General features: G+C 42.1%; 1 protein-coding gene across 5 annotated transcripts in view; it reads left to right on the top strand.

Annotated features, from left to right (window-relative positions):
• The window catches only part of ANGPT1 (angiopoietin 1), a 159,547-nt gene that overhangs the window by 115,882 nt on the left and 30,968 nt on the right, over positions 1 to 12,697 (top strand). For all 5 annotated transcript variants that reach the window (XM_083516813.1, XM_083516817.1, XM_083516815.1 and 2 more), the window contains exons 6-7: positions 422 to 549; positions 4,350 to 4,451. In XM_083516813.1, coding sequence (XP_083372939.1) covers positions 422 to 549; positions 4,350 to 4,451 — 230 coding nt within the window. The remainder of the gene's footprint in view (positions 1 to 421; positions 550 to 4,349; positions 4,452 to 12,697) is intronic.

A 12,697-nucleotide genomic window follows, 5' to 3' on the forward strand; every position in this document is an offset into this window, starting at 1 on the left:
CTAGGGACATATGATCAGTGTTGCACTGATATAACAGCATAAAACAATTAAAAATTAAGTGATAAAAAAGACAAGGTAATAACGTTTTATGAACATAAAAGTAGGATACCATGTGTCCATCTACATTATCAACAGCATTCCTTAACCCATCCTTAACGTTAAAAACCACGAGTGTGGATCTGCCCTTTGACCAGGATAACCTAGACTCAGTTGCTCAGGCTGTGGTATCACTCTGCTTGTCACTGAATTAAATGCCTCTAATTTTTGTATATTATATCGATCTATTTATGAAAGTATTTTTATGTCACCACATTGTAAAAATATTAGAGCAACCATTAACAAAAAATACACCATTAGAAATAACACTGCAATGCGGCTGTTACTGCTGATGTCAACACCATATTCATTTTCTGTTTTTCAGTTGTACTAAAGAGTACAAAAAGAGAAGATGACAGGCCATTCAGAGACTGTGCTGATGCATACCAAGCCGGCTTCAACAAAAGTGGTGTCTACACTATTTATGTTAATAACATATCAGAACCTAAAAAGGTAAATAATTTTTGTGGGTTTTTTTTTTTAAAACTGTTTCATTAGATACTCTTCAGAGCTCAAGAGTTGGCCTTTTGCAATCTGGGTATCATATCTTTAAATTCTAATCTTGAGAGATATGATGCATCCCTGGCCCCTCTCCTCAATTTCTGCAGGAAGGGATTTTAAAGCAGGTGTCTGCTTAACAGGGATTTTGAAATTTTGCAGTAATAAGGTAAGTTGCAATATTGTGCCTCAAAAGAAGAAGAAGAAGAAGAGGAGGAGGAGGAGGAGGAGTTTGGATTTGATATCCCGCTTTATCACTACCCTAGGGAGTCTCAAAGCGGCTAACAATCTCCTTTCCCTTCATCCCCACAACAAACACTCTGTGAGGTGAGTGGGGCTGAGAGACTTCAAAGAAGTGTGACTAGCTCAAGGTCACCCAGCAGCTGCACGTGGAGGAGCGGAGACATGAACCCGGTTCACCAGATTACAAGTCTACCCCTCCTAGCCACTACACCACACTGGTCCTCTGATCCTCATGATCCTCTAAATACAAAGACGTCTAAAGAAACTAGCAAGAAAAAGCAATGCTTGGAGCAGTGCTAGATAGTTTCAAAATGCGTGTCCCATCAGTGATCCATTTCACTGGTTTCTCCAGTTACCAGAGGGAGAGAAGAAAGAGTCCTGGGTGCAGTGACCTATGTACCACAATGACTTCTTCCGACCAGTCCATCATTATGTAAGAAGGCATCCTTTTTCATCCTGCCATACATTAGTCACATGTGGCATTGTTTCCATTCAGCTACTGTTCACCTTCGGCCAAAGATAACGTCATTTGTGTTGCTGTACCCATCATAGTCACTGGATTTATTCTTTACCAGACATGGGACAGAAAAGGAAGATGACATTTCCCACTCCTGTTTCCATTTTTGATGCAATTCTTTCAGCTGACATATGACTGGAACTGGCAGCATCTGAAATAAAGTTGAGAGCTATGGTATATTTTAATCCTAAAACAACAACAAAAGCACATGCTTCCATAGGGTTGTTGTAAATTTGATACATCTCTTATCAGTTTAGGGAGTTTCATTTCATTAGACTCCACTGCCTTGTGATGATTCAGGTTATATTCCATCCACTATCAAGCAAATAAAATAAAAAAGCAGAGCAATTCAAGTTCTTATTTCGTGTGTGTATTCAAGTTTCGACCTCAAAACATGTTAAAGGTGTTTAATAGCTGAGTGCCTTGACCTTGTCTGGGACATGAGCCAGTTGAGGACATTTGTTGGCTCAGATAGTGGTAAGCTAACATTTATAATCAGCCTGCCATTCCTGTTAATGTGGCAGGTGTTCCCTTCCATTGCTATGGAGTGGACCAGACCACACAGTGAATAATTTAGTGCTGCAAATCCCTCTGTCATTGTCTGATTCCTCGTTTTTAATTTGCTACATTACTCAGAACAGTAAAACTCCCTAACCTGTTTAGGAATGGATTTTTTAAATAAAATTTTAAAAAATACACTTCAAGAAGTTTCCTGTATGTGTGGGTGTGCTTATATATCTCCCCCAGCCATGCCCTCCCCCCAGCTGCCATATGGAAACATAAGCCTACAGACTGGTGTATGAGGATTTAATGTGCAAAAAAAGTAGCCACTGTGTTTCTGGGAGCTTGATGTGAGTGTTAAATAAGATACATGAATTGTTTTAAAAAGGCAGTTATAAATCAAAGACCAATGAAGCCGCATGGTGCAGATAAATGTTTGCACTCAAATGTCATTGTGGGAGGAAGCAGAGAGCCAAATTGTTTTTCTCCAAGCAAAAGCACTTCTTTAGATTTTTTTCTTTTTTTGATCTTACCTCCTCAAATAAGGCTTCCATTTGGTGGCGGGGGGTGGGGGACATTGTACAATCCCCTTCCTCTGACACAAAATGTGGGGTTCTTGGCTGCATAAAGCAGACTGGAAGTTCATTCAGTAGTGGGAACCGCATAACACCAGAATGGACAATACCCCTTGGAGTGAAAGGCATGGAATTGATTCAGCTAAGGATAAAATAGCATCCTTTGGACAATTATGAAGGAAACAGTTGAAAGGAATTGGGTAGTGACCCCCATGTGATCAGGCCATGTACAGCGTTATGTTACCAGCTAGTGTCATGAGGTCCGCTTCCTTCTATGTTCCTGCGTGAGAATGCTGAGACCTGCACTGAATTCATAACAACTTTTGTTAAAATCATGCTCTAAACACCAGCGGAGCATGTAGCTTTGCTAAGAGATCACATTGAGAGGAACTCTGAAATACTTTCAACCATTCTGGAGCATGTGCATCTGAGTATGAACATATTTAAGGAAATTGCTTCAAGTAAGAAGACTGAGCAAAACCTGAAAATCAGGGTTTTTCATTTTTTTTCCCCTCCTGGGAAAGGGAAAGGGCTGAGAATATTTTGACTAATTTGTTTCCTAAATACATGACCGTGTAAGCTATACAATCAGTGAAAGTGAAAGCTCCTTTTGGCATAGGAATGCATCATTCATATACACACACACACACACACACACACACACACAAACCCTGTATTTTTCGCCCCATAGGACGCACCGCCCTATAGGACGCACCTAGGTTTTTTGGGGGGAAATAAAGAAAAAAAATGTATTCCCCCCCCAGGGCTTCCCCCGACCCCAGCCCCCAGAACAGCCTGCTATCCGCAAGCCTAGGGAGCCTCGCCGGTCTCCCCAGGCTTGCGGACAGCTGTGTGAAGCCTGGGCACGCTAAAGAGCACGCCCGAGGCTTCAGAATGCAGAGCTGTGCGGAGCCCGGGAGGGCAGGCGCTCTGTGCGACCCTCCGGAGGCCGGTGCGGCTTTGAGCCGGGCTCTGGAGGGTTGCGCAGAGCTTCCTGAAGCCTGGAGAGTGAGAGCCTCTCACTCTCCAGGCTTCAGCGAAAGCCTGTATTCCATAGGACGCACCCACATTTCCCCTTCATTTTTGGAGGGGAAAAAGTGTGTCCTACAGGGCGAAAAATACGGTATATGGCCCAGCATCTCACATAAAAGATGTGCGGTATAAAGTGCACAGTGGTGTGGATCCTTTGTGCTATTTGCATGCACCTGCAGGAACATGGAAGCCACTGCCCAACCCTTCCCACACGTGGCCAACGGTGGTTGTGTGGGTCTCTTCCACCTAACTGTTACACTCTCTCAGCTGAGGCTAGAAAGAATTGTGCTATAGATCCCATCCATGTGGATGTTTCAACCGGACAGATATCAAAGCTGAGCACCTGAGGGAAACATCTCTGAGAGAGCTGCTGTTGTGTGGAAAGGGGGGCTTACTTACATACCAATGCGTGTGGGCAGAGGTATATTTCGCACAGTGCGAGTTGTGCAGTGCTTTCTCAGAGTGTGGTAAGTGCTTGCCTGTCTTCTGAGGGCTCTGACAGGGTCAGATGATAGTGTAACTCAAACTATTTTGAAGGTTTGTTTTCCCTCTCCCAGGCTTAGCTTGTTGCTCCACTGCTAGTGGAGTTTGGATCTGGTGTAACTTATGCCAGCTTGCTTTGTGCCAGCTTCTTGTGTATACGATTGCTCCCTGGGTCACTGAGATTGAGAAATCCACCCTCCATGCTCAGTAACTCTCTATCCCCCCCCCTTTTATTTGGTTTAGAATCTAGGCATTAAAAAACATGGGTTACTATCTAATTTGCTTTTTTGCAAAGCTTTCTAAAAATTCAGATTGGCCACTGCAGGAGGCAGGAAGCTGATCTGGATCTATCAAGGGCCCAGATCCGCACAGTGAACCTCACGAGTGTATCTTCTTATGCCTAGGTTTTTTGTAACATGGAGACTGCAGGAGGAGGCTGGACAGTCATACAACACCGAGAAGATGGGAGCCTAGATTTCCAAAAAAGCTGGAAAGAATACAAGATGGTAAGCTGAGGGGAGTTACTTACAGGAATTCTATCCCTAGAATCCATGGGGATATTGCTATAAAATCATTATTATTTTGAAGCGGACACTGTGTTAAGAACTTGTGCTGGGAATGTGGCCTTTAAACAGGAAAGCCAGAAGAACCCCTTTCTTGATTTGATTTAACATGAATCATACTTCTTAGAGCTTCTCTGCTCAGAAACTCCCTGTGCCTCACAGATTTTGGGATGTATCTGTTGCCTTTGTCTATGCTTTCCATTCCTCACCCCAAGAGGATGTGTCACATTCAGCATGAATAATAAAAGTAACCTTGGGTGAGCTCCAAACTCCCTTGTGAACAAGGGGAAAGGATTTCTGCTCAAGAATGGGAGCTTCTCATGTAGTGAGGGAGATTTGTCTCTGAAAGGAAACACGGGGAAATGACTAGTATTTTAAAGGAGAAAGGTGGTTTGGATCACAGTCACTGTTCTGAGGAAAACTACTATACTAGTTATTTTGCCCTAGATCAGGGTTTCCCAAACCTGGGTCTCCAGCTGTTTCTGGGCTACAACTCCCATCATCCCTAGCTAGCAGAACCAATGGTCAGGGATGGTGGGAATTGTAGTCCAAAAACAGCTGGAGACCCAAGTTTGGGGAAACCTGCCCTAGATTATTCATTTACAAATTATGTATTAAATTTGTATTAAATTTGAGGTGGGGGAACAACAGATGTTAGGGCTGTGGAGAGACTCATTGCTGGGATGCCCTCAGATGGAGGTACTGTTTGAACTTGTGTCACCACATAAGTGTTCTTGTCCAAGTGGGTAGTAACTGCAGCCCATTGAATGTTCCAGTCCAACCTGAAGGGAGCAGACCCATAAGCAGTTCACGTTCATGGGAAGAGTATATGTTGAAGGCAAGAGTTCAGGGTCACGGTAGAACCATGGACAGCTCCAAGAGCAGCTCAGGCTGTAGACAGACTGACAGGAGCAGGCTCAAATGTTGCTTCAGCACCAGGCACTCCTAGACTGAGACAAAAATGGGGCTGTTGCTCAGTCCAGCTGGCTTCCTCTGCCTCTGGTAGGTAAATGCACTTGGCCTGCTTTAGCAGCCATTGGCTCCACTATCACTAATGAGACTGAGGCTATGGTGTGGTTTCTCAGAATGAATCATCAGACTCTGAGGACATCTGCATTCCTTCTGCTATCTGTGCAATAGTGGCATGAAGGGAAGTAGGTTTGTCTGGATTCAGTGCTGAAAGTGTTTTCCGCTTCCATTTAAGGACGGGCAGACCCACCTAAGTCCATTCTATGTCAGTTTCACTGGTGTTCTCAGTTATAGATCTGATACGTCCTATTTTTTTTCAGGCTTTCCAAAATTAACAGAAACAAAGTTCACATGTAAATTGTATGAACTTTGAATTCATTTACCCATACAATATGCATTTTCAATACATTCCTTTTCATCCTAACATACACATTTTGTGTACTTACTAATGTTTTTAAAATGTGCACCTTTTGAGACCACTATTGCAGAGCAAAATCCAAAGAAGTGGATAATCCAACTAATAGTTGTGTTCTACTGTGCAAGAAAACTCAGAAATGCTGAATTGAGTTGGTCTTCTTCTTCTTTTTTAAGGACACAATGAATTTCTACACCACCCTTATTTGTATTCAGTCACCTCCTCTGAACTCCTGTTCTGAAGTCAGTAGATGGTGGCAGCTAACACTGATTTGGACTTTTCTGTTCTGCATTTACCGTAATCCCAGATATAAAGGGACGACTATTTAAATACTTGGGGTTTTTGTTCCATTACGAAAGTATTTGTATATTGCCATTTGTATACTATAACATCAGGGTGGTGTACAAAAATAATTCACAATATATCAGTACAAAACAGTACAAAACAATCATTAAAATGACTGACCTGGGGGGTGGATTAAACAACTGCATAGGCTGTCAGCATTCTTTTAAAAAGAGAGAGAGAGATGCCTGAAAGTCAAAACTGATGATGCTTGCTAAACCTCTGCTGGAAGATTGTTCCACAGCATGGGGCTACTGTCACTAAATGCCCAAATGTAATTGAAGCCTGTTGGGTTTCTGGAACACAAGGAACAACTTGACAGCACTTCTCCATATGATCTTGTGACGAATGAAATTAGCTGTCCTTGTGTTCTCCAGAGGGTGCCAGGGTATAGAGAGGTTTCAAGACTTTCTGAAGGATGCCAGGGTACACCACAAGGCTAAAACTAGAAAATATCATGTCAAGCAACTTATTAAATTAGGAAGAAATTGTTCCTGATTAAATATTTTCCTCTTTTTTTCAAATGAGGTGTTGACTACATTTTAAAAAGCTTTGTGTTTTCAGAGTTAGTCATGCCTGCTTCACTGTTTCCATTCTGCTCTCACTACTAATGATTTTTTTTTTAGTGGGAAAACCACTTTTACATGCATTTGTCAAACAAAAAACATTTGGCTTAGTTTGAAGGGTATGTTTTTGATCAAAATAAATATTCTGCATTTTTAAACTACTCATGCTATTGATTTTACGGTTCTTTGTTAATTTAAATACAGCTACTTTAGATTATTTCAGTTCCTTGTTTCTGGTATGTGGCATACTTAACCAGGATAAGGATGTGCATTATATTCAGATGAGTTCCGAATCATAGCAGGGTTACTTTGGTGGGATTGAGGATTTCTAGAGGTGAAGGCAGATCTCTGTGAGGTGGTATGAGTTGATCAGGGATCCCTGAAACACTTTGTGGTGCCTCAGCAATCTAGACATTAAAGGGGGGAAATGCTGCAAACAGGCATCTTCTGAAAGCAAAATTAAATGCCTATAAGCCTACAATATACAAGAAAGGCCAGGGTGGATTATGAGAAATTGGAGAGTAGAGGCCAGATATGTACCACTGCTTGACCAAACTGTCTGCAGTTGGGTGAAAGGAGAAGGTTGAGTGGTATGGATGGACAAGATCAGAAGAAACTTGCTGTGCCAAAAATCATGTAACCAGAAGCTGAGACACTTCCGCCCCACGCAGTTCAGCAAACCTATTAGATAAAACCACAAGCCACCACATACATTCTTGTTTAATTAATTTATTTATAGTCATTTCTCAGCTACTGAACAAAAAGCTGATTACACTTTCTTTGCCTGAGCTTGTGGTAAAAAGAATCCGCTATCCTCCCTTTGTGAATGTTACTGGATAACATCTGTTTGAGGAATTGTGTTGACGTGTGGCTATATATCTGCTTGGTTCGGCTGAGTACAGCATTTCTAGGGATGCTGTAATAAATGCTACCCATGTATTATTCAAATAATACCCATATGGCAGCCTTCCCTAGTCAGAAAGGACAAGGAGAGTTCAGCTCTAGCAAAAAGAGTTGTTTCATAACACATAGTGCTTGGCTGCATTGTATATAAATTCTGTTGGGGAAATTATAGCTGCCTTCAGAAGATTTGCTCATGCAATGCAGAAGGGTGTACCACTTAGCCTTGACCCAGACATCACATATTCCTGCTTCGCCATACCACACAAACATCTAAAGTGCAGAATCCTGAAATATCAGGTTCCCAGATGTGTGGATGCAAAGGAAAAATGGAAGTTGGGTGAAGCAAAAATCTACTAACACTCACCATCCAAACAGGAGAGGGAAAACTGCAAAGGAAGGCCTCCCTCCCCTATTCTGGGCAGCCTATCCAGGAGGATACTATGACTGATGGCGTCAAAAGCCTTCAAGAGAATCAGCAGTGTTGAACTCCCTCACCCCTCTCTCGGCAAAAGTAATCTCACAGGGTGACTAAGGCAGTTTCAGTTCCAAAATCAGGCCTAAAGCTCCACTGAAATGGATCTGGAAAATCCCATTTCATTCCAGAGAACCTGGAGCTAGTTAATGACCATTCACTGAAACACAAAATAGGAGGTCAAAGCACGAAGGATTCCCAATCAGCCTCCTACCTAAGTACTAGCCCAGGCATAGAAGAAGAAGAAGAAGAAGAAGAAGAAGAAGAAGAAGAAGAAGAAGAAGAAGAAGAGTTTAGATTTGATATCCCGCTTTATCACTACCCGTAAGAGTCTCAAAGCAGCTAACATTCTCCTTTCCCTTCCTCCCCCACAACAAACACTCTGTGAGGTGAGTGGGGCTGAGAGACTTCAGAGAAGTGTGACTGGCCCAAGGTCACCCAGCAGCTGCATATGGAGGAGTGGAGACGCGAAACCAGTTCACCAGATTACGAGTCTACCGCTCTTAACCACTACACCACACTGGCTCTCCCATCATCCCTGACCACTGGTCCTCTTAGCTAGGGATCATGGGAGTTGTAGGCCAAAAACATCTGGAGGGCCAAGTTTACCTATGCCTCTACTAGCCAGGCTCAACCCTACTTAATTTCTAAGATAAAATGTGATTGGGTTACTTCAAATGGGATTGTGGCAAGAGGAAACCCCTGCTCTGGTTCTCAAACAGGTCTCTGCTCTCCTCATGCCTCATCTTCCTGGGTGAGAGTAGAGAAAAACCATGGCTGCTTTGTGGTTGTCTGAGATTTGGCTCAGGTGGGTGATCTAGAAGACAGCCAGTGGGTCTTCTGCAGGCACATGGAGGAAGCATGAGGATGCACACCATTCATAGCCAAACTATGGAATTTATTACTAGAAGGTATAGTGATGACTGTGAAGGAAACGGGCTGCTTAAAAAGAAACAGAAATATTGTATATAGTTTGGTTGGGGAATCAAGGAGTTAATTTGCTATCTCTCTCAGGTAAGCCTCTCAGGAGGTTTTAGGAAATAATGAGGTAAGGTGTGGATTCTGGGTGGGCCAGTCTACAAACGGGATTCAGACAAAAGTGCACTTCTTTGATGTTTGTGTCTGTTTGTAGTTTGGGATATGCAAAGGTATATTTAGCCAGCTACTTGCAATGATTGTCAGACTGGCACGGATCTCTAGAACAATAAATCATGTAGGTGTTGGAAGATGACAAGCCAGAGGGAGCTGCAAACTGCCAATAAGGTTTCTAGGACTTTTATCTTTAAGGCCTTAACTCTCAGCTGTTGGGATGAGTTCAGCCTACTTTTGTTTTCTGTACTTTGCTCCTCTTGTGGGATTGATTGTGTCTATTATAAAACTAATGAATCTTAAGCATCAGGGCCCCTGATCCCAGAGGGGGCCCAGAAGTGACCTTAGCCAACATTGCTTTAAAAAAATAAAATGGGGCAGCAAGAATTCTCATCACAAAACACTGGAAGACTCAAGATTTACCCACACTGGAAGAGTGGCAGACACAATTGATGGACTATATGGAACTGGCCGAAATGACTGGCAGGATCCGAGATTTGGGAGAAGAAGCAATGGAGGAGGATTGGAAAAAATTTAAAGATTATTTACAAAAATTTTATAAGTTATATGAATGTTAAGAATTCGCACGATTAGGGAAATTTAACTCCAGCAATAAGATTAAGGTATGGTAAATTAAGTTATATTAATGAAAGGATTAATGTTTAAAATAATACTACATATGTTTTTAGTGTAAATTGACAATAAGTATTTTAAACTTAAATTATAATTATTTGAAAGAACAAAAGAATGCACGAAATAAGGTTATAATTTGCGGAAAAATATTATTGTAAAGAACGCACGGTGAGGGAGACGTGGGGAAGTCCGGTTGGTTATGGAAAAATGTTTTGAAAAGATGACTTTCTTTTTCTTTCTTTTTTTCTCTTCTGTTATTTCTTTGTATATCTGACTTTGTATCTCTATCTGGAAAAAACATAATAAAAAAATTAAAAAAAAATAAAAAAATAAAATAAAATGGGTCTAGTAGACGTGATATGAGTCACACAACTCAAATTGATCAATTTTGTGATACTCAAAGTTTGAGAGTCAGTAGCACAGGTGTTGTAAAGGTTTGGTGATCTGTCACGGAACAACCCCATTGTAGAAGATAACAGTGGTTACACAGACCTCTTTGCTGGTTACAAAGGGGCCCCCATGACCATTCAAGATTCAGACCCCCAAAATATAGGTCCACTACTGATTGTGTGCATGTAACTATTCATATGTGAAAACATTTTATCCTAAGAACAACCTTTCTATTTATCCTTTTCAATAGCTTTTAAACTTGGTTCATGAAACCTTGTGGTCTCTATTATTTTAACCACCCACCCTTAACAACCAAACCCCACAGTGTTCTTGGGGGAGTTTGTAGCTTTTTGGTGCAGGCAGCCTGGTGAAACGAAGACTTTGACGTTGTGGTAGCGAAACATTAATCATAAGGGACGGCAAACAGAGAGGAACACTCTAGTTGGCCTGATATCCCTTCCTCTGTTTAACCAAAGTGTGGATGGGGGTATTATGACAGATGTCCACAACCTGAATGACTTTAAAAGGGCACTGGACAAATTCACGGGGTTATCAATGGTTGCTAGCTTTGATTGCTATTCTTACAATTTTGACTTTGTTGTTGATTCCCCCCTCGCAAAACGTTATACATACAGTGGTACAGTGGTACCTCGGGTTACAGATGCTTCAGGTTACAGACGCTTCAGGTTACAGATTCCGCTAACCCAGAAATAGTCCTCGGGTTAAGATGTTTGCTTCAGGATGAGAACAGAAATAGTGCTCCGGTGGCGCGGCAGCAGCAGGAGGCCCCATTAGCTAAGTGGTGCTTCAGGTTAAGAACAGTTTCAGGTTAAGAATGGACCTCCGGAACAAATTAATTACTTAACCCGAGGTACCACTGTATTGTTTATGGTGTGTGTGTGGTTTTTTGTTACTGCCTTGTGAGAAATATCTAAAAAGTGGAGTATGCATCAAAAAAAGAAATCGTGCACAGTAATAAAATTATTGCCAGAAATGTTCAAAGACTGCTGTGTATTCCCATGTAAAGCTTGAGAATCTCCCTGATTATTCTTTATAGTCCCTGGAAAGGCATGCTTGCTGAGATTGGGGGGAGGGGGCTTACCTGACATATTAACTGCTTCCTTCAGTGCGCTATCTGACAAGAGATGAACCCATAGGCTATACTGTCTGTGTCTGGTTTCAATTTGGAGGGAGTGCCTACAAAAAACGCCAAAGCTTCCTATGAACATTTTCAGACAAAATAAACAACGCAAGAGAGAAAATGGTTTAATGATGCTGAAGGAACACGATTCAAATAGGATACCCTTATGAAATTTGCCAAAAGTAATAAATCCCTTTTGCACCATCCATGGGATTTCCCCCTGCCCCCTTGTTAACATCGAGTCTGCAAATTCTGAGTGGCTCTATTAAGAGTCATGCAAGAGCCTTGCAGTCGCTTTCAAAACTCACACAGGGTCCCTGACCCTTTTTGTTTTTTCAGCTCCGCTAATTGCAGCACAATTAACGGGTAATGTAGATTGGCCTTTGGTGGTTCTTGCTAAGTAGCTGAAACATTATAAAATGTCATTTGTCTCCAGTTCCCTTTGTTATATAGCCCTCTGATCAGAACATCATTGAAGTAACATTTTAACAATTGACTGTTGTTATTGGACACAACTGATTTAATGTAGCCATATCAGTTCGCACCAACACAAATGGTGGTCTTTATACTGCGGGCTCATCACATTTGCCCTGTGATGTTCAGGCATGGGTCTGAGAGGTATTAGGTTTGTCCTTCTACTTCCCCCGGGAAAACCTGCTGTTTACTGCTGAATCGGAACAAACGTCAGTCAGGTTTTCTGTGGATTGACATTTGTTCCAATTCAGCAGTAAACTGTGGGTTTTCCCGGGCAACAATGAAAACAGGATAAAAGAAAAACCGCCCAGACTTGTGCCTGGAAATCACGGGGGGGGGGGGGATGGAAGAAACCATGGGACAAAGGAAAGTAGGCTTCTTATGCCTAGCATGCTGGGCAGAGCCAAGGAAAACATCCTCCCCTTTGCAATAAGGAGAGCCGAGTGATGCATTATGTCCTTAGACCATTAGGGAGCAAAGCCCTCTAAAGTGAGGTCCGACAGAGCTGTCCAGGGTCATGTCTTTTCTTCTAGTGCATTCAATGCTTGCTGCTTTGCCACTTCAGCTGCACAACCAGGCAGACAATGCCATGGTTCTATGGGAAACTCCAGGTGTCCTAAGGGATAAAGGCATCCCACTAAAATGACAGTCTGCCATTTTAAAACATGCCACAAGGGCAATTAGCTGTGTCCCAAATCAATGTTGCCTTTGCTTGCCAGGTTGTTTATTTTATTTCACGGTCAGCAGGAGCTTAAATATTGCCAGTTTGATTGTGTGTGCATGCATGCACATGTG

This window comes from Podarcis liolepis (assembly GCF_965112155.1).
Source record: "Podarcis liolepis genome assembly, chromosome: 8".
NCBI classification, from domain to species: domain Eukaryota; kingdom Metazoa; phylum Chordata; class Lepidosauria; order Squamata; family Lacertidae; genus Podarcis; species Podarcis liolepis.